This window comes from Macrobrachium rosenbergii, chromosome 1, assembly GCF_040412425.1.
Source record: "Macrobrachium rosenbergii isolate ZJJX-2024 chromosome 1, ASM4041242v1, whole genome shotgun sequence".
NCBI classification, from domain to species: Eukaryota; Metazoa; Arthropoda; class Malacostraca; order Decapoda; family Palaemonidae; genus Macrobrachium; species Macrobrachium rosenbergii.
Window position 1 is genome coordinate 20,852,424 of NC_089741.1, and position 25,065 is coordinate 20,877,488.

Below are 25,065 nucleotides of genomic sequence, written 5' to 3' on the forward strand. Positions count from 1 at the left end.
AGCTTTTAAATGAGAACAAATATTAAATATAGCGAAGTAATGTAAGACAAGAATAGGCCTATTCATGATTGTGCATCATGTATGTAATTTAGTTTAAAATGAGAACAAAGTAATTTCCAACCACTCCTTCACAGGATGTCTATCATTCTTTGTTGCTATCAGCAATCCAAGCATTGCCAGAGCATCGACTTTTGGCTCCATGGCTATTACAGAGAAATGAGCGAAAAAACTGTGAAGGTAGCCTGCACAGGTCCGCCGGTATAGGCAGACCTGCGCAGGTATACCCGAACTTTAGCCGCGGCCTATGCAGTCAACATTGAAGAAGGAACAGGATAATTTTTCATCCATAAAACATTTTATCCATAACTCATATGCAGCATTTGCAATTTGGCGAAGAAAACCGTTTCATATGGTTTAAAATATATAAGATAACAACTGAGTTAAATGTACAGCCCATCACCAAATCTCTGCCAGGCATCGGTTCTGCACCTTGACTGCACAAACAGAGACGGACCTCTCACCTCTCCTCAGTGGAGTGGAGTGGACATCGGACCGTCTTTATGTTAAGTGAACTTATCGATTTCCCACACCTGAACACCTTTATTTTCCACACCTACGTGACCATTCCATGGCCCACACAGCGTATTTCCCACTGCCAACCTTTCTTACTTCTTAGTATCTGAGAAGGTTATATTTTTTATTCCGTTTTGTTTGTCTAAGTGTTATCATAAATAAATGATCAGATCTGAATTGCATCCGAATCTGGATCCAATGGGGTCGAATGATTGTTTTGCACGAAGTAAAATTATTATTATTATTATTATTATTATTATTATTATTATTATTATTATTATTATTATTATTATTATTATTATTATTATTTTCTATGTTACAGATGAGTGGTCCGCTAAATTCCACCTTCTTTGAAAAAAAGTTCAGTCATTCCTACCCTTGGGTTTAGTGCTTTAATGACTGCTTGGAGTGCTTTCACAACCAAATATTGCACTCTGCTGCTATCATACATGCGCCCATACCCACAAGCACGCTCACATCCCATTAAACTTCATTTCTCGCCATCCCTGTAGGTAGATTACAGAATCAGTTTGTACGATATCAAACTCAGACGATGCACAGCTTATTATAATAGCAATGTAGTTTTTTGCAATACCATACTTTGTTTCCTACAATGTTTCATCATGTCCCATGAAAATACCAACAGGTTTCCTTTTGAGAATACTGTAATTTATCTATTTTTTCTTTTTGACAATTCCTTTGCACACCTACAGCAAAGAATATTCAAATCAGGATTGGTAATGTTTTATTATCATAAATTAGTTGACGACTGGTATAGATAAACTTTCTTATAATATGTTATAATTTATTACATTTGGCTCAGTCAATTGCTGATAAGTGTAAACTTTTGTAATATGTATATATATGTAATTATGAGGGATTCTAAATTTCTCCAGGAAAATATCTTGATGAACGTTTTCTGTCGTTTTTTAGTTACACTCACATCGGGACATAGTTCATCTTGAAGCAATTTAAGTTTATATAGATAATACATAATGCTGGGTAACGTCTATAATAGACAGAAAAGTTTATAAATAACTTAAGTTAGAAAAAATACTACGACAATGGACGACATAGCAGTATAGTTTACCATGAAATTAAAAGAAAACGAATATTCGTCTTTGAAGAAAACTATAATTCTAAATACTTTACTGTAACTAATTTAAAATTTAAATGCCTTATCTCTCTCTCTCTCTCTCTCTCTCTCTTATGGGAAGGGCCAGGGTGTCCGTCAAACTTTTAGGGGAAAAGTGAGGGAAAAATTTTTTATTTTGACACATCTAATTTTAATTATCTGGATACCTGTATTAAAACCAATCTTCGTAAATGTTCAGTAAATCTTATCAGTAGGCCTAGGCTACTTTTTCCACATCCTTCGTTGGGTTGTATACCATTTTTTTTTGTTTACACAGCATTTCAAATACACCAGTTCCCATAAAGCGTTGCTAATACCAAGTCATTGGTTTTTAGCTACAGAGCACCCACTGTAGAACCGAAGTTTTTTTTGGTTTGTTACATTTCTTTACTCTGATGCTTTCCATAATTTGTTGACTTCTTCCCAAAACTTAGACTAGTAAGGGGAGGCCAACCCACCTCCCTAAAGCTTTGCCGTTGCAATTCCCTGGTCCGCAAGCACACAATCAAACACATATCACATACAGTTTCCCTAAATCTCAATCACCTATCTTTGTTATCTCCCTAATCCAAGGCAAATACGTGTAGATGTCCATATACACAGCAGGTTTCCCGGGCTGAGCGCATCCTTCTCTCCAAGACATCACTGCAACAGGCATAGAATTACATACGAGAGGACCTCCGTTGTCACCCTGTGAATGAGAGAATAGAACGTGTGTGGAACAAGTCAGGTGAACTATCGCATGGAAAAAGTGACGAAAGTTTCATTCAAATGTTGGTTGCCATTTTCAAGACGGTGTACTTACATGCGCAGGAACTGATTTTCATACAGGGGTGGCAAAAGGTGAGACAGAATTTTCTCCCTAAAGTTCGGACGTAAGTTTTAGGAAACAAAAGCAACTTGAATTAAAGGGGAAGTCTTATAGCGGGGCATAGATTCAAATTTCTTGTCAATTGTATTATTAACACGAGTAATGATAATTAGTACTCATGCAAAGGCTCGGATGTAATTAAGGGAGCTACTCTTAGATAATTGGGAATAGGTTTTGATTTAAAGGTTACAGACTTAGGTTAGGACACAGATTTGCTATAAGAGATATACTGCGCTTGGAAGAAAGGCTTCGAATTAGGAGAGATATAAGGGATAATAAAGTACATTAAATGAAACCATATTATAAGAAAAATGGCTTTTCGAGGATTGGGATTACGAATACGTTTACAGAGAGAGAGAGAGAGAGAGAGAGAGAGAGAGAGAGAGAGAGAGAGAGAGAGAGAGAGAGAGAGAGAGAGAGAGAGAGAGAGAGTGCGGAATTCACATAGTTAAGTAGAATCTCTAGACAACGGAGATAGAGTTTGATAATAAATGTATAAAATTCAGCTGAACTGCATAATTCATGGATTAGGCCTTATGCGGGAGAATGGCTTGAATTTGAGAAAATGGATCTTAATTCAGTTGAAATGACTCAGATATAAGAAGACAAATCAGTTTTGATAGTTTAAATTCCGAATAAGGATTTGATATATTTTTTGTCTTGGTAGTGCCCGTAGGTACACGACAGGTCTCTTACTCTCTTTCACACCTTTCTATACTTACTGGCCACATGAGGGCAAGAGGCCGTGCTGGCATAAGGCCAGCATAATCTAAACCAAACTTTAAATTTCAGACAGACTACATTTGTGGGGATGCCGAATTTACGTTCCTCCGTATAAAATTCAGTTAAGGCGTATGGACGTCAATTGTGGAAATGAGTATAACTCTGTTGAGAATTGGGGCGACCTTGAAAGATGAAAATATATGTGACTGGAAGAAACAAACAAGACAGACATTCATGAGCTTGGATTAGATTCATGGGACTGGTTCAGATTTTAGTCATAGCTTTCAAATTCTGGAGTAGTAATGTAAGTTAAAAATCTCTCTCTCTCTCTCTCTCTCTCTCTCTTTATGGATAGTTCATAATTGCAAATGCATCTAGCCTAACAGTTAACATGGGAAGGGACAGGATTTCCGTTAAACTTTTGGGGTAGGGTAAGGGAGAAGTAATTTTCCTGATACGTCATAAATATTAATTTCACATATATTTACTGGATCAATGTTTACTTATATGAATACTTTTTCTTTTCACTTATATGAACATTTTTGGATAGACTCAAAAATTCGAAGGACTGAACTTAAGTCAAGAGTTATAGGCACAAATTTGAAGGATCATCTTCATTTCGAGGGACTGATTTTGTTACCGGATTTTTTTTTTTCCTAGGCTGAGGAACAAACTTTAGTGTCGGAAGACAGTCTTCAGTTTCGGTGGTGGAGGGTACCGGAAAGTTGACACAGAAAATACCTTAAATTTCCTGGAAACAAGAAACTGATTAAATATTTCAACGCATTTCTCTATTCCTGATTCGGCATAAAAAAAACTGTTTATTGTAATATATCAGTTATATATCTCAGACAGGTATAAAAAAGCAAATATTTTCTGTGAGCAAGGAATCCCTCACCAACAAGCTTCTGAAAGATCTAATGTTACTGAAACCTACCACGCATGCGCCGACGCCATCTTGGCCAGCGCAGATGTTGCCTTCTCCAAGTACCGTGGAATAAGCTGCGTTGCATTTCTCCTTGGGTAATATCGGCACAGATGTATATTTCAAATAATTAGCTCCGGGCGTATTATCTCGAAGAGGGCCCCATCCTGGCTCGTGGCACAAAGCTTGACGTAGAATATCAAACATGAAGGCAGTTAAAAAAAAAAAGAAGAAATGAAAACGTCAAGATACAATTTTCATAAGAATATATATAATAATATAAATTGGTAAGAATGGCATGCAAGATGGCTATTAATAGCATATGTGTTCGGTAAACTTTTTTTATCAATATATTTCACGACACAATAACTTTATCATGGATGAAAAAGGTGAGTTTTTCTAAATTTAAACCCCTGCTAGTGTGAATATCATGTTGATTTATTATTATTGTTATTATTATTATTATTATTATTATTATTATTATTATTATTATTATTATTATTATTATTATTATTATTATTAAAAAAACTCATACTGAGCAAGCCTGAAAGATTATTAAGAAAATGGAATGGTATCTGTAAGCAGAGTAAAGAAAGTATAAAATAAAAAGCTATTAACAAAGAAGTACCGATAAAACCACATACATACATACATACATACATACATACATACATACATACATACATACATACATACATACATAGAAATATGAATAAAAAACTAAGTTTTTCAGAGTGAAAGGCACAAAAATATTCAAAGAAAACGGGATCCTTTTATGGGTATAACATGCGTAGCATGATCGTTACGATAACGATGGTGATTATTTTCTTTGCCTTTTTTCACTTTTATGCATTTATCGAGAGCTTGCTACTTGTTGATAATGATCTGCTTTCAGTTTTGTTTATTGTTATTTTCAGTTCGTTATTCAGATCTGTTCAATGTTGTTCATAATATTCTTTTCTACTTCTCCTCGATTATTCTTTGCTCCTCTTTAACTTTTCCACATGCGTGCTTGCATCCTTTACTACTACTACCATTACTACTATTAATACTAGCCTACTGTTACTACCACTATTGCTATTATAATAACCTTTGATAAACTCTACTGCAAAGTATTTTACCTGTAAAGTTGTCAAAAGGTGAGTCAGGCAGGGGAGCAATTCTCACGAATTCGTTCTCGGAAACGGCATCTGCCAGACGGACTAGGCCTACGTCGTGGCCGTAAGGTTTCGTGTGGCTGGCCAGGTAAAAGTACAGGAAAACCTCAGTCATAATATGTGGAACATTGACTAATAAGACAATACAACACTTGTATGATAAAATACAGTCACAACACGCAGCTCATCGACTAATTATACAACGCAATATGACAGTGGTTCTCAACTAGTGGTCCATGGATCACTATTGGCCCATGGCGACTGTTTGGGTGGTCCACAAGACGTTCACTATCTTCTTTTGGTAATAAACTGGAGACTGGCACATATACTTTTCAGTTAACTAAAAATGCAATAAGAGAAATTTTATGCAAAAAGACGATTGGCCATTCATTTCGTTGTACTATTAGTATTTAAATAACATAATGGCAATCTTCAGGTTGTAGCACCAGACCCAAGCTTAGCACACCTATGATCAAAATTTCGCATCCTGGCCTTGGTGAAATTTCGAAACGCTTGGCACCTCACTGAACCATTTCCTATAATTATCAGTCCTCCCTTAACTGCAGAAATATATTGCTGGTGCGTTTGAAACGACTCGAAGCAAGCTTGTCAGTGAACCAGTTCAAAAGAGCATCCAAAAGTCTGGCTGCAGAGAAAAATGAGACCAAAAGTTAGCTGTTAGCTTGACCCAACAATCTGATATAAATTTCACGAAATTCAGCTTGAAATTCTTGTACAAGAAATATATTTCTAACCAAAATTAAATGGTCCATGATATTTTTTTCATATTGGGCTGGTGATCCACTATCTGAAATGAGTTGAGAACCACTGCAATACGTGGGTCAGTAACTGATTTCTTCTGTCAGGAATTTTCGAATGACAATGTGAAGAAGAAGAAGAAGAACACGAAGAGGAAAGTAATATAGATAACTGGTTGAGTCTGAATATAAGTAACAAGTTACTGGAAGCAGTTGAATAGAAGTAAAGAAACAGGAGGGGAAGGGAATGCAAATAATTAGCTGACCATAAAAAATATTCAGTAACCTGAAGGTGTAGAGGAACAATGCGAAAAACAAACGAAACTGATGCCACTTACTACTCATATTGGGGATGCATGAAAAACTCACTGACGCGAAACATTTTTCCAGTTACCTGCTGGTGACCGATGTACTTTTCACCTGCGATTACCTGGGGAAGGTGGAAATGAGAACTTATCGGTTACTGGTCACAGGTGAAGGTAACGTGAGTCTTGTGACGACTGATCAGTTACGTAAGGAGGGATGGTGAAATGAACCAGCGTTTTTCAAACACAAGGGAAAGAGAGCCATAAACAAATGTTATAATGACACTTCCATTTCAGAAAAGACTGAAGGGAGACAAATGATTGCAAGGATGTCAGTCATAGCGGTGTGGTTCATAATGTAAATGTAATCGCTGGTAAGCTCGTAGTTTGTGATAAAAGATACCCAAGGTAACAGCTATATTTAGCATTATTATTATTATTATTATTATTATTATTATTATTATTATTATTATTATTATTACCTACAAGTACTTCCCTCTTTGAGCACTTGTCCCAGGAGGTGTTGCCCTTCCGATTCTAGCCAACGACTCTGGAATGCGATTGCTAGCCTCAAGCCCTTACCCACCCTGGTTGAATCCCACTAGAGTCAGCCAAGTACTAAATACCCAATCTACCACTTAAGTCATCATAGACGCAGTGGGCTCTAAAAAAGAACCTAAATCACACAGCCTCTCCAGAGAATGAAGCCCGAGCAAATAAACTCTCACAGTAATAATAATAACTTCATTGAACAGTATGGCTGTCTCCCGTTCAGCTTGTATTGTAGTTTCTCAATCTCTCGAATGAGTTTCTGTCGTAGCAGCAGGAAAATCAGACAGCCGCTGTCCAACGTTCATGGATTCCTTGACATTTCGGTAGAGCTTTTAGCGCTTGGCTTCATTCGCCTTTAGAGTATGGTAGGAAGCTCCACCGAAACGTCAAGGAATAAAGGAACTTCGGACAGCTGCTGTATGATTTATCTGCTGCTACAGAGAAACTCGTTCCAGAGACTGAGATACTACAACACAAGCTAAACGCCATCCAGACGGCCATACTGTTCAATGAAGTTTGCTTGAGAGAGGGGTCCGCTCCCGAAATAATAATAATAATAATAATAATAATAATAATAATAATAATAATAATAATAATAATAATGAAGAAACAGTGGAAATAAACATACCACAAGGTCCTCAGGCCTCTCTGGATCCAGGCAGTGGGCTGCCGTGAGAACCCAATTAGGCGAAATGAGCGTTCCGCCACACAAGTGTAACTTGGTCCTGTGGTGGTTAGTCACCTGGATGCTGGTCACGTATGGAAACTCTTCTTCTGAAATGGATATTTACGTTTTCGTGTGGCATTTCATGAAGTCGTGAACACGAGCGAATTAAACTTTATAATGAATACCGTGGTAATGTTACTGGTGATGAGAAACTCTACAGATAAAATGTTTTATGTTTGGTTGTATGTGGGTTTCCATGGAGTATGATTAACTTTTCAATTATATCTATGATAATGTTACTGATGAGAATATTTAAGGTGGTATTAAAATAATCAGTCTTTTGTTAGCTAAGTAAAAAGCCCAATAAATTTCGTTGTATAGAGAGTGGAAGAGAAGTTTGGCGGTGAAATATCAAAGTTTTGATTGATCCGTGCTACACTATTAAAAGATAGATTGGCTGTATACTGGAAAGTAATGAAAAAGGCTAAAACGATGCGTGGTTGGGTATTATCACACACACACACACACACAATGATTGACTATTCGAAGGAAAGAGAATCTAATTCAAGTTAACTGATCAATAAACAGGAGGAAGTGAGAGAAACTGCAAGATGAAATTGTATCATGACTGAAATAACTGATAGTTAAGTAATCGGCTTCAAAGGATCTCTTCTTTAAAGGATGAAACGGGAGCAAGAAAGAGTTAAAGAAGTTGGAGAGCCAGGTGGAAAGGGACGAGAGGGTGGGGATGGAAATGAAAAGGCAGAAGGCAGAGCAGCTGGGAACACGTAAGGCACATTTTGGGTGGTGTGATCAAAGAGGCCATCTAAATGAAAGTGACTCCAAAAATGAGATGACTTACCTGGCGGTGGTGGTGGTGGTGGTGGTAGATTTTCCGGTGTCGGATCTAAAAGGAAAAAATAAATTAACAAATTAATAAACAAATAAATAAAAGTGTGAGTAAATTTTACAAATACAAGGGTAGAAATGTGTTGCATTTTCGTTTAAACTTTTGAAGTTCCAATTGCACGACATCCTCAGTCTAACGGTGTGAGGGAGGAAAAAAGGACCTCTGGAACTGAGAAGTTCGACAACGAGGCACATTTAATGCATGTTGGTGTTGCTGTTCAGCAAATGTGGTTGCCCTCGGCAAGAGAAGAGGATCAGGGATCAACTGTGAACTTGAAAGATCTGTTAAAAATACAACTTATGAAAAACTGACAAACGAGACCATCCGTCGAAGGTCCAAGTCATAACTGCTACTGTTAGGAAACAGAAACCTACCACCACGAACTACTCTGTCTAAAACAGTGATTCTTAAACTGGGGGGCGCGCCCCACTAAGGGGGCACCAGAGGCTTCCAAGGGGGGCGCAAGCAGAGTTGTCAGGTGGTGTCTATTGTTTTTTTAATTTGTGATGTTAATTACAAAATTGCTAAAAACGTCATCACTGCTTCCATATATTTTCTAATTATTATCTCAAAACATGCCAAAAATTCAAAATATAAGTCAATTTTAATTTCAAATCTTGTTTATGAATTGTCTTTTATTGTTATGAAACGTATAATAGCATACAAATAGACAACATATTGTTTATAGATTAAAGTTGGCAAAAATTTCAGGGGTAGGGGGGCGTGGGGTCTATACATAGTGCAGAGAGGGGGGGGGGGCGCAAGGCAAAAAAGTTCAAGAACCACTGGTCTAAAAGATATAAATCTGTGGCAGAAACAGACATCCGCACCGGAGAACAGTAAAGGAAGGACAAACAACCTAAAACAGGTTGCAATGATTTCACCGCTGATATAAAACCCTACGTACAATACCTAACCTCTGTGTAGCATTTCCTGACACTTTCCTTAGATGTTTCTCAAAAGTCAGATATAGGTCAGAAGTTACACCAAGTATAGTTAAAACTTCAGACTCATTCAGCAGAGTCTCATCCACTTGAAGGGGAGTATGGGGTGGAAAATCTGTACGAGATCTACTAACGAATAGCGTTTAGGTTTTACTGGAGTTGAGCTCCATGCCCCACCGACTACACCAATCACTAATCCACTCCATGTCCCGACTGAGACTAAGGGAGCTTCATTTCTTATAAGTGGAGACTTTAACACACCGGCATAATTAACAATCTTGTTTTGAAGGTCAACAGCCATATCCCCTGCATACACTAAAAATAACAGTGTACCAAGGACGCTAACCTGTGGAACCCTAGACACAACAGGTCGATGGTTTGCTAAAGGTCCAACGAAAGCAGCACTAAAAACCTATTTGGAATACTCTACACTCAAAAAACTTAACAAAGTTCTCTTGCAAATGGCATGTCAAATCTAAAAGAGCATCACAGGTACCTAACTGCTTTTTATATGCATATTGACTATCAGGTAATGATCCTTTAGATTCCATCTACTTGTATTTTGGCTCAAAAATAAGTTTTCTGCAATTTTGGAGAGCCCAGGGAGAACAGAAACTGGGCGGTTGTTACTTCAGTCTGCAGATATGCTAGTCTTTGGAACAGGCACTGTGCTACTAAGCTTGTGCTCATCTGCAAAGATACTATGTCAGCATAAACATCCATAGAATTTACTATCATGGGAGACAACGCACTAGAAACCTAAAAAAAAAAAAAAAAAAAAAAAACACGGAAGAAACCCTCAGGATCTTCTCCAACCCAGCTATCAAGTTTATCAAGAATTTTCCTAACATCTCTAGAGCGAGTGCAAACTCAGTAAGAACAGATTCAGGATGACAAGTACCATGGAGAGGGACATCCCCAGCTGATTGCTGAAGCTTTTGAATCCTGTGACTGGGTTATATTAATCTTCTCCAAGAGACAACTATATAAACAACAACTATGTGAACATTGTAGAACTTACTGAAAACTTAAAACAAAGGACTTCATGGCAACTACACTCAAAGTTTTTCTAACGATCAACAGGTCGTCCGGACTTAGCGTATACAGCCATGCCTTGCACATATGGCGTGTTACGACGATAGATCAAGTCAGGGCCATCAAACCCTGGTATTAAAAACTCAGCCTTTGACTTCTTACTACTTAAAAGTTTCTCAGATAAAAACATCAAGCCGTAGTTACGGGCACAACGATGGAGATTAATAGAATTTGACCTTAAGCCTCGAATATTTGAGTAGGGTACTCTGCAATTTTTCTACAGTAATGAGTAGGAGCCCCAGGGTTCAGCTGAATGTCTCTCGGAAGAATTAGAATTAACTAAAAGATTAGAAGCAAAACTAATAAATAGACGCATAACAACAGCAACATAGTAAAAATCAATAGACCAACAAACAATAAAATCAACAGCGACAGTATTTACGTTAATTACGATAATGTTAACAAAATAATGAATAATGCTGACCATAAGTCATTAAAAAAAAAAAAAAACGCTAGAAGCAACTTGTCGACAATGTGGAGCCGGGGCACTTTGTAAGGCAAATGAGAAACCAGACAGGTTTGCCACAACAGCTGGGGAATGGCAAACAGGATAGATTTAGGAATTATAAAAAGCTTAGAAGGAAAAGACTTGGTAAAGAAGAAGGAGCTTTCATGATAATCCTCCAAGCAACTTGATGCGTGGTTAGCTGTTATCACAAAAAATTATTGACTCTTTGAAGAAAAGAAAATCTAAATCAGGAGAGAAACTTCAAGACAAATATGCATCATGGCGGAAATAACTGATGATTAAGTAATCGGTTTCAAAGGATCTTTTCTTTTAATGTTAAAACTGGAGCAAGACAGAGTTAAAGAAGGTAGAGAGAGAGAGAGAGAGAGAGAGAGAGAGAGAGAGAGAGAGAGAGAGAGAGAGAGAGAGGATGAAAATGAAAAGGAAGAGGGAAGAACAGCTGGTGACATGTGAAGTACAGATGGGTGGTGAGATCAAAGAGGCCGTTTAAATGAAGGCGGCTGCCACGATGAGGTGACTTACCTGGCGTTGATGGTGGATTTTCCGTCGTCGTATCTAAAGAGAGAAACAAGAGAAAAAGAGTTACAGAACTTCACTTAACCGATTTCAACCAACGCCTACCAAACTTCACACTTTTTACTAAAGTTTTTAAAATCATTAATCGATAACTGTGTTGTTGATGAGAATACCTAAGGTGGCATCAAAATAGCAAGTCTTTTATTACGCTAAGTAAAAAGCCCCATAAATTTCGTTTTATATAGAATGAAACAGAAGTTTGGAAGAAAATTATTTTAGTTTTGTTCAGAGGATGAACCCTCTTCACATGGAACCAGCCCACAGGGCCACTGAACTGAAATTAAAACTTCAAAAAAATGTAGTGTTCATATGAAAAAAGATAAATATAGATAAATCTCTGGCAGAAGCAGACATCTACATTGACCTAAAACAGGTTACACTGATTTTTTCACTGATATAAATATATGAGGTCTCCTGTACCATACCTAACTTCCGTGCGGCATTTGCTGACACTTTCATAAGATACTTCTGAAAAGTACTGATGTTAGTCACAAGTTACGCCAAATACAGTTAAGCTTCAGCAGAGTCCCATCCACCTGAAGGGGGGATGGGGTGGTAAATCTGTACGAGATCTACTAATCAATAGCGTTTTCGTTTTACTGGAGTTCAGCCTCGTACCCTACTGACCACACCATTTAATAATCCGCTCCGTGTCATGACTGAGACTAAGGGCAGCTTCATTTCTCATAAGTGGAGACTTTAGTACACCCACGAGTTTTGCTTCATCAACATACTGAACAATCTTGTTTTCCAGGCAAAGAACCATATCACTTGTATACACTAAAAATAACAGCGTATTAAGGACATTACATTGTGGAACTCCAGCGCAACAGGTCTTGGTTCGCTAAAGATCTCATCAACAGCAACTCACTGCTGCCTACCTGTGACTGCCACAGTGAAATGACTTACCTGGCAGTGGCAGTGGCAGTGGTGGCGGATTTTGCGGCGTCGGCGTCGGATCTTAAAAAGAAATAAGAGAGAGGGAGATTTACAGAACTTCACCTAACTGCTTTCAAACATTGCTTTTTCCATTACTGGAAAAGAAAAAATAAATTATTAGATAAAAATGCAATTAAATTATTAAACAACAAGAATTGCATTAGGGTAGTAATATGTTGCATCTTCGCTTGAACATTTGAGGTTCCCATTGCACTACTTCCTCAGGGAGACTGTTTCATTGTCCAACGGTGTGAGGAATAAAGGACCTCTGGAACTATGAAGTTCGACAGCGAGGCTCATTTACAGCATATTGGTGCTGCTACTCAGCAAATCTAGTTGCTCACGGCAGGAAAAGTGAATCAGGGATCAGCTGTGAGCGTGAAAGATCTCTGTTAAAATACAGCTTATGAAAAAGTGACAAACAAGAGACCATCCGTCGATGGCCCAAGTCATAATTGCTACTGTTAGGAAACAGAAACCTACCACTACGAATCACTCTATCTAAAGAGATTAACCTCTGGCAGAAACAGACACCACACTGGAGAACAGTATTCTCGTAAGGGCATATAACATGGCCTAAAATAGGTTGCATTGATTTTATCACTTTTATAAATACCTGAGGCCTTACGTACCTTACCCAACTTCCGTGCAGCATTAGCTGACACTTTCATCCGATGTTTCTCAAAAATAAGATGTGAGTCAGAAGTTACACCAAGTATAGTTAAAGCTTCAGAATCATTCAGAGGAGTCCAGTTCACCAGAAGGGGAGGATGGTGTGGAAAATCTGTATAGATCTACTTATGAATAGAGTTTGGTTTTACTGGAGTTCAGCCTCATACTCCATCAGCTACACCTTCACTAATCCGTTCCATGTCATGACTGAGACTAAGAGCAGCTTCATTTCTCATAAGTGGAGACTTTAGTACACCCACGAGTGTTGCATCATCGGCATACTGAATAATCTTGTTTTCCAGGCCAACAATCACATCACTTGTATACACTAAAAATAACAGTGTACCAAGAACACTACCCTGTGGGACTCCAGCACAACAAGTCTTGGTTCGCTAAAGATCCCGCCAACATTAACTCGCTGCTGTCTACCTGTAAGAAAATCTTGAAGTAATCCTAAAACCTATCCACCTATTCCAGTATTCTGAAGTATATAAATGAGTGCTTTGTGATTTACTAAAGCGAAAGCAGCACTAAGAATCTATTTTGGTTACTCTAAACTCAAAACCCTTATCAAGGTTCTCTTGCAAATGGCACGTTAAATCTAAAAGAGTATCACAGGTACCTAAGCGTTTTTTATATACATATTGACTGTCAGCTAATAATCCTTTAGATTCCACATACTTGTATAGTGGCTTAAAAATAAGTTTTTCTGCAAGTTTGGAGAGCACAAGGAGAATAGAAATTGGTCTGTTTTCACTACAGTTTGGAGGTATGGTACACTTTAGAACAGGCAGTGCTTTACTAAACTTGCGCTCCTCTTTAAAGATACTATATCATCATCAAAATCTATAGACTCAACTAATCTTAGGAGGCAGCACACTTGAAACCTTTTTAAAAAATAAAGGGAAGAAACCATCAGGATCTTCTCCACCCCAGCTATCAAGATTATCAAGAATGATCTTAACTGCCTTAGAGAGAAATGTAAACTTTGTAAGAACAGGTTCCGTATAACAAGTATCAGGGAGAGGGGCATCCCCAGCTGATTGCTTAGCCGCAAAAGCTCGATGAAGCAGTTCAGCCCTTTCCTTAGGGCCAATAACCATTCTAACATCATCTGTTAGTAACTGAGGCTGAGTAATTCCTTCAAGTTTCCACTGTAAGGAATTATTATTAATTTCTCCCAGCCATATGGTAAATTCTCTTCGCAGCATGGTGAGACTCAACAAAAATAGTGCAATTTTCATGCAAACAAGTTCGTCTCCATATGTTGAATTTAGTCTGCTTGTCATGGTAAGCTTGCCTACGTGTATCATTAAACCATGGCTGTCCTGAACTTGATGACCTTTATAGGGTCATATCTTACTAAAATGGCCATCAGTATTTCATTTAACTTTTTTTGCGACCTGCATCTGATAGAGCAAATGAAATATTACGTGCCTGACAAACTTAAATCAAGAGATCCCAATTGGCTCTGGGTTCCAGTCAGACCGTTTTTCCAATAGTGGTATTAGGAATATACTGATTGACAGATACATCTATTTCTATGGTACAATGGTCGAAAGTGCCTATATACTTGCATACCATGGACTTGACGATATCTGGAACATCTGTGAATGTGAGGTCTAATCTATTACCAAATATATGCGCGAGTTCCTCAAGTAGCTGGCCAAAGTCGGAGAATTCGCAGAACTCAAGAGCAGACTAGACATGGTGATCTGTGGAATTAGAATTAAGCCACTCGCTGTGCTCTGCATTGCAGCCCCCACAAATAACAAATGAAGCTTTTGAATCCTGTGACTGAGCCATACTAATCCTCTCCAAGAGACAGTCAGATACAGAATCGCCAACATCTGGATATCGATAAACAGCAAATACGTAAACATTATAGAACTTACTGAAAATGTTCAGACAAAGAACTTCATCCAAGCTTTTCTTATTAGAAACAGGTCTTATGGACTTAGTTTGTATAGTCACTCCTTGCGCATGTGCGATGTTAAAACGATAAATAAAGTCAGACCTATCAACCCTGGGATTAAAAACCCAACCTTTGACTTGCTACTACTTAAAAGTGTCTCAGATAAAACCATCAAATCGCAGTTACGGGCACAACACTGGAGATCAAGAAAATTTGACCTTAAGGCTCGAATATTTGATTGAAGTATTCTGCAATTTTTCTTACAGTAATGAGTAGCAGGCCTATAGGGTTCAGCTTAATGTCTTCCGAAAGAGTTAAATTTAATACGTAAAATAACAAGCAAAACTAATAAATAGACTCATAACAACACAACATAGTAAAATTCAATTGACCAACAAACAATAAAAAAAACGGTATTTACGTTATTTACAATATTCAATAAAGTGATGAATAATACTGACCCAACGTCGTTAAAACAAACACCAGAAGCAACTGGACGACAAGGTGGAGCCGGAGCACTTTATAAGACAAATAAGAAACTCTGCAGATTTACCACAACTGGGGAATGGCAGTCAGGATGGATTTAGGAATTATAGTAAGTTCAGAAGGAAAAGATTTAGTAAAGAAGGGAGTTTGCCGATAATCCAGTAAGCAACTTGATGGTTGGTTGGCTATTATCACAAAAAATTATTGACCATTCGAAGAATAGAAAATCTAAATCAAGATAACTGACCAATAAACAGGATGAGATAAACTGCAAGACGAAATTGTATCATAGCGGAAATAACTGATAATTAAGTACTCAGTTTCAAAGGATCTCTTCTTTCAAGGTTAAAACTGGGGCAAGGCAGAGCTAAGGAAGGTTAACATCTAGGTGGAGAGAGAGAGAGAGAGAGAGAGAGAGAGAGAGAGAGAGAGAGAGAGAGAGAGAGAGAGAGAGAGAGAGGATGGAAATGAAAAGGCAGAGGGCAAAACAGCTGGGGACGCGTGAAGCATATTATGGATGGTGGAATCAAAGAGGCCATTTAAATGAAAGTGACTACCTTAATAAGATGACTTACCTGGCGTTGATGGTGGATTCTCCGTCGTCGGATCTAAAAAGAAATAAGAGAGAGTAAGAGAGTTACAGAACTTCACTTAACCGCTTTCGAACATTGCCTATCAAACTTCGTACTTTTTACTAAACCTTTTGAATAGGATTATTATTCAGGATTTAAAGTTGCCCTCACATATCTTATATCCAAACACCCAAAAAGAACCAAAAATGAATAACAGAAATGGGTTGTCGGCAGATCCCCAGTACTATTTCAAGAGGTCAAAACTTACATCTACAATCTTATGTTGACATCAAAGTCAATCAACTTTCGGTTAACTGTAACCAGTGAAACAAAAGATGCCCAGCTGAATAAAAATACCTATCACAAAATGGGAAACGTCACTTGCCAAAAATAAGCTCTAACAGAGTTGATCAGGTTCATCTTAAGCAGTCAGTTTTGGACTCAGAAACGCCAACTGACGACTGTACATTACTTTGGTGGTTATAATGTTAAAAGATTCCCTACAGAATACCCACATTTAGGTAATGAGATAAATATCAGGCAGCTAAGGGGCAGTCTTGGGTGAAAATGGTAAACAGAGGCAAATTACATAAACCCTGTGACGGATTTTTCTCTCAATTAATAAAGTTGAGAGGAGAATTCAATGCAATACACGGCAAGTCCCTCATTCACAGAGGGACAAGAATGTAACAAATCTAGTCTAGTGAGTTTAAACAGTCGGGAGTTGATGTACCAGTTGAGGTGATAGATATTTTTGCAAAAATACCTGTATATTTTAGAATTAGGCACCTCAGCAACATGCTAGGAATAAAAAAAAAAATTGAGAAAACTCAAAACCTCACGAAGTAAGAAAAAATGGAAAAGAATGAAGTTAAATATTTAGCACTATTGTAATCACTATTGCTGGCAAAGTCAGGCACTTTGGCGCCTGTGACGTCATTTTAGCTAGCACGTGTGACCTTTGATATTTGTATGTGGCGAAATAGATGCTAAAAGTTGCCGTTTGACCCCGTCTTTAAAAGGTCTCCGATACCATCGCGGGAGCCAACAAGAAGTAGGGTAGGATGCGTAACCTGAATAATTGGCGTAATTATTACGCACCGTATAATCTCTAGTCACGATTCCTGTGGCTGGTGGAAATTAATATATATATATACTTATATATATAGAAAAAAAAATATATATATATATATACATACAGATATATCCATGTATATATGTGTATGTGTGTATATATATACATATATATTTATATATTTACATGTATATATATATGTATATATATATATATATATATATATATATATATATATATATATATATATATATATATATATATATATATGTGTGTGTGTGTGTGTGTGTGCGCGTGTGTCTGTGTGTGTCTGTGTGTGTTCGTATGTGAGAGTGGAGTGAGTGCGTGTGTGCTGAGACAAAACTAGAAAATAAGAAAAAAACGACTGTCAGCTTGACAGCTATAATTCCGTCCTAACAAACATGAAGAGTCGAAGACAGGTTTTATAATAAGTTGGTCTGATCAGAAGATCGCAATTTACTTCTCCTGTTTTTCATTTCATGATATTTCAGACGAAACAGTTCAATAAAGAAAAGTTATTGAAAGGATAAACATATTCTACACTTCCGTTTCCAAATTTCGAATTAGCTACAGGTAATGGGTTTAAGTTGAAATGGGAAACGAAGATACCAGAAATAGGGAACAGCAATGATAAACAGAAAGCTACTGAAAAGAAATTCTACTTGGAACTGACTAACCAATGGAACAGCAGTATCACTGAAGAGAGAGAGAGAGAGAGAGAGAGAGAGAGAGAGAGAGAGAGAGAGAGAGAGAGAGAGAGAGAGAGAGAGAGAGGATGGAAATAAAAAGGCAGAAGGCAGAACAGCTGGGGATGTGTGAAGCATATTATGGATGGTGAAATCAAAGAGGCCATTTAAATGAAAGTGACTACCTTGATAAGATGACTTACCTGGCGTTGATGGTGGATTTTCCGTCGTCGGGTCTAAAAAGAAATAAGAGGAAAAAAAGAGTTACAGAACTTCACGTAACCGCTTTCAAACATTGCCTACCGAAATTCATACTTTTTACTAAACCTTTTGAATAGGATCATTATTCAGGATTTAAAGTTACCCCCACATACCCTATATCCAAACACCTGAAAAGAACCAAAAATGAATAACAGAAAAGGGTTGTCGGCAGATCCCCAGTACTATTTCAAGAAGTCAAAACTTACACCTACAATCTTGGGTTGACACCAAAGTCAATCAACTTTCGGTTAACTGCAAACAGTGAACCAAAAGATGCTTGGCTGAATAAAAGTACCCATCACAAAGTGGGAAACGTCACTTGCCAAAAATAAGCTCTAACAGAGCTAATCAGTTTCTTCTTGAGCAGGCAGTTGTGGACACAGAAACGCCAACTGACGACTGTACATTACTTTGGTGCTTATAATGTTAAAAAATTCTCTACAGAACACCCACATTCAGATAAGATAAATATCAGGCAACTAGGGGCCAGTCTTAGGTGAAAATGGTAAGCAGAGGCGAATTACAAAAACCCTCTGACGGATTCTTCTCTCAGTTATTAATAAAGTTGAGAGAAGTACTCAATGCAATACATAGAAAGTCCCTCACAGAGGGACAAGAATGTCTAAAAACCTAGTCTAGTCAGCTTAGACAGTCGGGAGTTGATGTCTCAGTTGAGTTGATAGATTTTTTGCAAAAATATCTGTATAATTTAAAATTAGGCACCTCAGCAACATGCTAGGAATTGAAAAAAAATCGAGAAAACTCAAAACCTCCCGAATTAAAAAAAAAAATGGAAAAGAATGAAGTTAAATATTTAGCAATATTATAATCATGATTACTGGCAAAGTCGAAGTCAGGCACTTTGGTGCCCGTGGCGTCATCACTTTAGCTAGCACGTGTGACCTTTGATATTAGTATGTGGCGAAAAAGTTGCTAAAAGTTGCCGTTCGACCCCGTCTTCAGAAGGTCCCTGATACCATCGCGGGAGCCAACAAGAAGTAGGATAGGATGCGTTACCTGAATAATTGGCCTAATTGTTACGCACCGAATAATCTTTAGTCACGATTCCTGTGGCTGGTGGAAATTAATATATATATATATATATATATATATATATATATATATATATATATATATATATATATATATATATATATATGTGTGTGTGTGTGTGTGTGTGTGTGTGTGTGTGTCTTTTTGTGTGTGAGAGTGGGGTGAGTGTGCGTGTGCTGAAAAAAAGAAAACTAGAAAATAAGAGAAAACGACTGTCAGCTCGACAGCTATAATTTCGTCCTAACAAACTTGAAGAGTCGAAGACAGGTTTTATAGTAAGTTGGTCTGATCAGAAGATCGCAATTTACCTCCCCTGTTTTTCGTTTCAGGACATTTCAGACGAAATAGTTCGATGAAGAAAAGTTATCGAAAAGATAAAAATATTCCACACTTCCGTTTCCAAATTTTAAATTAGCTACAGGCACTGGGTTGAAGTTGAAATGATAAACAAAGGGAACAGCAATAATAAACAAAAAGCTAATGAAATCCTTCTTGGAAATGACCAGGTAGATGGAACAGCGGTATCGCTGGAGAGAGAGAGAGAGAGAGAGAGAGAGAGAGAGAGAGAGAGAGAGAGAGAGAGAGAGAGAGAGAGAGAGAGAGAATCTAAATGTACCCTATAGCAATAGGTTACAGCTTTGCGTGTCTGACATAAAAGAGGCCAGCCCTATGAGAGCTGAAAGTCAGCTCAGTGGTCTGGTTAAACTACCTTAATAATAATAATAACTGACATAAAAGAAATGATCCTTCAGAAGTTAACTACGCCGATTATTCGAAGTTATTATCCTATAACGGCTCTTATTTTGGAATTACGCTGTCTCTTTTCGACCTAAAGATAAAAACAAGCTTTCCATGAATCAAATTCCTTATAATCTCGACATAGGACAGATTTACAACTGCGCCATCAAATTACAAGAAAGAACAAGTAAAAAATACGCCAGAGTTTTCTGTACAGCCTATAATGCTGTATGAAACTCTCAGCCACGGTGTAGGCCTGTCCTACAGCGTTGCTAGACGCACGATCATGGCTAACTTTAACCTTAAATAAAATAAAAACTACCGAGGCTAGAGGGCTGTGATTTGGTATGTTTGATGACTGGAGGGTGGAGTATCAATATACCAATTTGCAGCCCTCTAGTCTCGGTAGTTTTTAAGATCTGAGGGCGGACGGACAAACAAAAAACCATCTCAATAATTTTCTTTGACAGAAAACTAAAAAAGAAAAAAGGTCGAGAATCGTGATTCTTCTTTCCTGGTCCCATAGGACTTCGAAGTTGTTCAAGCGTTTGTTATCAGTCCCATGAATTGATCTGAATTACTGGATTAATCTTTAAGGATCTTCAATGCTCACTATATTGATTATTCAAATTATGAGATAAATTAGCTAATGGTAGAGGCAAAAAAAGATTAATGAACTTCATTTACCGAATAATATTGATTTGGTATAGTTCATTCGCTTGATTATTTAGCTTGAAGATGGACACTCGTAAAGCGCAAATTCCTTCGAGACAAAACAAGAAGAATCAGGACAAAGACAAACAATGTTTGAAAGAAAACTTAGAATATTACGAGTTTGTCCCCTGGATACATTCACAGCTTAGAAGAAAGACAAACAATAAAAAGAATAATTAAGGCGAGAAATAAAAACCGAAGAAGGGAAGAGAGAGGGAGGAAGAAAGAAGTGGAAGGATGAGGAGAAACAAAAGCAGCAATGAAAAATATAAACGTAGGAGGAAGAAAAAGATTTTAAGAAGAATAAGAATAAAGAAAAGAGGGAAAAGGAGGAAGAGGAGATGGAAACGGGGACATAAGAGAGTAGAAGAAAAATAAGGATTAAGGCGGGAAAGAGGAAAAGAGGATGAGTAGGAAGTAAGTGAGGAGAAGGAGTAGACTAAAGGAAAGGGAGAAGGGTAAGAGCGAAAATAACAAGTGTAGGAGGAAGAGGAAATAGAAGATGAAGAGGAAGAACTGCATAGATGTTTGAAAGCTTACACATGCACAGTACAACCTCTTTCTTACCCTCGTTTTCCCCTGTGGTTTTCATGCCTCTACTCTGGAACATTACTTACCATTGGTCGACCGATTTCCAGCTTTGCAAATATTCTCCCAGTGGCAGGGCCCTTCTGGAAAATTGGTGTTTCATTAGGCATCGGAATATAGGCCTAGCGCTGGGACCTATGAGGTCATTCAGCGGTGAAAGGAAAACTGAGAGTAGAAAGGTTTGAAAGGTGTAACAGGAGGAAAACCTCACAGTTGCACTATGAACCAATTGTTAGGAGAGGGTGGAAAGTAAGGAGGAAGAAAGTGAATATGAACGGAGGTGCAGTAAAAGGAATGGAAGGGGGATGCAGCTAGGGGTCGAAGGGACGCTTCAAACAACCTTCAGTGATGCCTACAGTGCACCGCATGAGGTGCACTGACGGCACTAATCCCTACGGGGGGGATTAGGTATTGTCAGCTGTTTCCTGACAGAAGTATCACTCAGTTCTTCTGCTATTCTTCAGAAATTACTATTTCCATAATTTTCAATATTCTCAAACAATAATGCGTTAAAGCTATCAGTTTTGTAGCATCAGGGAATGTCACATAATGAGTAATACGTTGATTATGCACTCTTAATACAAAAATCTGTACTGTACAACAATTCCTTGCAGCTTGAACCACAGATTATACTTTTAATTTTATGTTGTCAACGTTAACGTGAAATTGTTGGGTGAAGAGTCTTATACAATTCCATCTCTCTCTCTCTCTCTCTCTCTCTCTCTCTCTCTCTCTCTCTCTCTCTCTCTCTCTCTCTCTCTCTCCCGTTTATGAAAATAATTGTACACATTCTAGCCATTTATCTACACATTCTATCACTCCCGCATAGAAGCTCATGTATTTGCATCCATAATAAACGCATTTATGAGGTGCCTGACGCCTAAGAAAACACCTTCATGGTCACTGGTGTGACTCCTTTAGTTCTGAAGTTTGTTTTCACTGGATTTGCTGAAATAGCAAAGTCCTAAATGAGGTTAGGTTTGATATGGTTAGGATAAGGTAGAGCTCCAGTTCTCATTCGCAGTATGAAAGGTGCAGAAACGACTGCCTATCTAAGAAATAGTGGTAGTCTAGGTTAGGTTAGGTCATTTATGAATTTAGATTATTCAGTGTTCTTCACTGCCTAATATTGATCTTATTCCCCTGTTTGTTGGTTGGACAACGCCCAAAAACGACCATCTATCTAAGAAATGGTGGTAGCCTAGGTTAGATTAGGTCATTTATGAATTTAGATTATTAGGTATTATTTATCGTCTAATATTGATCTTATTCCCCTGTTTGTTAGTTGGTCAGAGCCCAGAGGTCCACAAAAGATCTCTAATCCACTTCAGCACCTTAGCATACAAATCGGCAATTTTTGGGGGAGGACCTGTGCTGGCACAATTTCGGCTTTGTAGAAACCAATCAACATTTGATTTTCATCTCGTGGTAACGACCAGGCCAATGCTTTCTGGAAGCTCACAATCCTAGGAATCTTTACTTAACCAACACCTTGAGAATGAAAACCCTTTTAGTGACACCTAACTACCTATGCTAAAGTAGTTTACATACTCAAAGAGAAGCCCTGTCAAGATACACTTGTACCGATGAAATCAAGTTTACGTTAGACGGTTTAGAGATGAAAAGTTTTCTGTTGTGGTCACTGGTCTGTACTTACAGTTTGTTGGGACCCGGAATGTTACTTAAAAAGCTGCTGAAGGGATGATGGTACCTAAGGTAAGTTAATTTCTTCCTATGAAAACCAACTGCAAATATGACCATTCACGCAATGCTAAGACTTGGAGAAAACAATAATAATTCTTTAGGTCAGGAGTAGAACCTTAGATCATATGCAAACAGACAATTCAATAACTGCTTTTAAGCACTTTTCACTGTAACTTGTACTGAATACAGATTTAATCAGGCTCATAGCCAAAACACACTATTTGATGATGCAAACAGGGGATCTTCAAATGTGATATAGAGTGAAACTTCTTTTAGGCAAGGCAGACGAGCTTATAGGTAAAATTAACTTTTTTTTAGGATCTTTCCTAGATAGTGACACCTAAGGGTTTTCAGGATCGTTATCCAGGACTAATATTTCTTGGGAGTCATTATCTTTATGATATTTACAGTCTTTTGTTTATGTTTTTACGGTAATCCCAACGTGACTGCACTAAACTCACCGCAAAGGTGGATACATAACAGGTTAAAACCCTTGGGGGTCACTATCTAAGAAAGATCCTTTTTTAATTGTAAACACGGTTTAAGGGTGACCTAAGCAGACAACTCAGCTTAGAAGACTATCTTCATTATCCATTTACTTAATAAGTCCATCATTTATGTAATATGAATATAGGCCTAATTTATTAAACAGTGTCTAGAGTATGTGGGACAAAGAGACTAGAACAAAAATGGTAATTGATTTTGAGGTACTTGCAGTGCTGCTTTCTTAATTCAGTCACAAAGATACTTATGACCGTCAGATCCATAAACATTAATCCATTTTATGCTAATGAGAGTAGTTAACGGCACACTAATAAGCACTCCTTAGAAGAGTGCAAACCTAAAGCTAAGCAGTTAGTGAGAGTACAGCGCGCATTTACTTAACTTTTCGGACTTAAATGGAACCATCGAAAAAAGGAACAAGAACTAAGTCTTAAGCTATGTGCAGTCGCAATGGAAAATAATATAAATTTTGTGGGATGTGCTTTCTTTATGGAAAATATGTTACCAAGCTTCATGCTACAACGAAGGGACGGTCTCATTACCTTTCAAAAAGTAGGCCTACTCTCAGATATCTGTGTCAGTTTATGGATGCACTAGTTAGGCCTACTCTCAGGCATCTGTGTCAGTTTATGCATGCACTAGTCTCCTGAGCAAGCGGGACCCCGGGTTAAAACGCTAAAACACCAGACCACACACTGATCCAAAAACAGAAAAACACCAATCGACTTAAAACGAAAATCCCATGACAGAATTCCTTGCAAGAAGCAAAAACGAAATAGGGTGAGACCGCACCTGTCGCGTCCTGTTTAACCGGGGGCTGAAAGTCTCTCAAATACCCAATGAGCATGTGTGACAAGTGGTTGATAGCCAGATGGTTGGACAGCTTGGCAGCCCTCAGGTTTTCGAGCTGGCTGGGGCATCCGTCGCAGTCTGAAGCGCTCTTGGATATCAACAAACTGGGCATCAGAATGTGGTATTGCAGAAGCTGGTAGGACAACAGCTGTTGGTGGAGGGCGGCCGTTGGAATCGACATTTTGCCCTGTTCTGTGGGAGTCGTGTCAGATGGTGTACTGATTTTTGTTTTGGAGGACTTCTTCGGAGTTTAAGTTGTTTCTGAAATATTGGGACACTCATATATCTATAATTAAACACAATGCACTTGGGAATGCACATTTGTACACATATTTTATATAAAAAAAAGCTTCACCGAATACGCAAACGAGCATGAACATAGATATTTAGCCAAAATTCATCTACTTGAAAAAACAACAGTAGTTATACACGTGCAGATATTTGCATATCACACACACACATTATATATATATGTATATATATATATATATATATATATATATATATATATATATATATATATAGATTATTTCCTCTTACCACATTCAGTGAAACATCACTTCCCTTATTCTTCGTCAGTTTCTCTCAACACCGACCTCTTGCGATGAACCGCGTAGTGTAGACT

The 25,065-nt window shown here is 37.8% G+C and overlaps 1 protein-coding gene across 7 annotated transcripts; it reads right to left on the minus strand.

Moving 5' to 3' along the window:
• Positions 1-1,357: 1,357 nt before the first annotated feature.
• Positions 1,358-25,065, minus strand: LOC136840042 (trypsin-like). 7 transcript variants are annotated; one of them, XM_067106483.1, is made up of 13 exons: positions 24,981-25,065; positions 24,381-24,701; positions 21,410-21,460; positions 18,230-18,262; positions 16,248-16,280; positions 12,570-12,620; positions 11,607-11,639; positions 8,529-8,573; positions 7,628-7,773; positions 6,481-6,572; positions 5,349-5,464; positions 4,240-4,412; positions 1,358-2,399 (listed from the first exon to the last, which is right to left on the minus strand). In XM_067106483.1, the coding sequence occupies exons 2-13, from the start codon at positions 24,619-24,621 to the stop codon at positions 2,247-2,249; spliced, it is 1,167 nt and encodes a 388-aa protein (XP_066962584.1). In that variant the 5' UTR covers positions 24,622-24,701; positions 24,981-25,065; the 3' UTR covers positions 1,358-2,246. The 7 variants fall into 7 exon arrangements, with proteins under 7 accessions (XP_066962584.1, XP_066962496.1, XP_066962838.1 ...); XM_067106395.1 differs by having other exon boundaries at positions 21,410-21,463; XM_067106737.1 differs by lacking the exon at positions 18,230-18,262.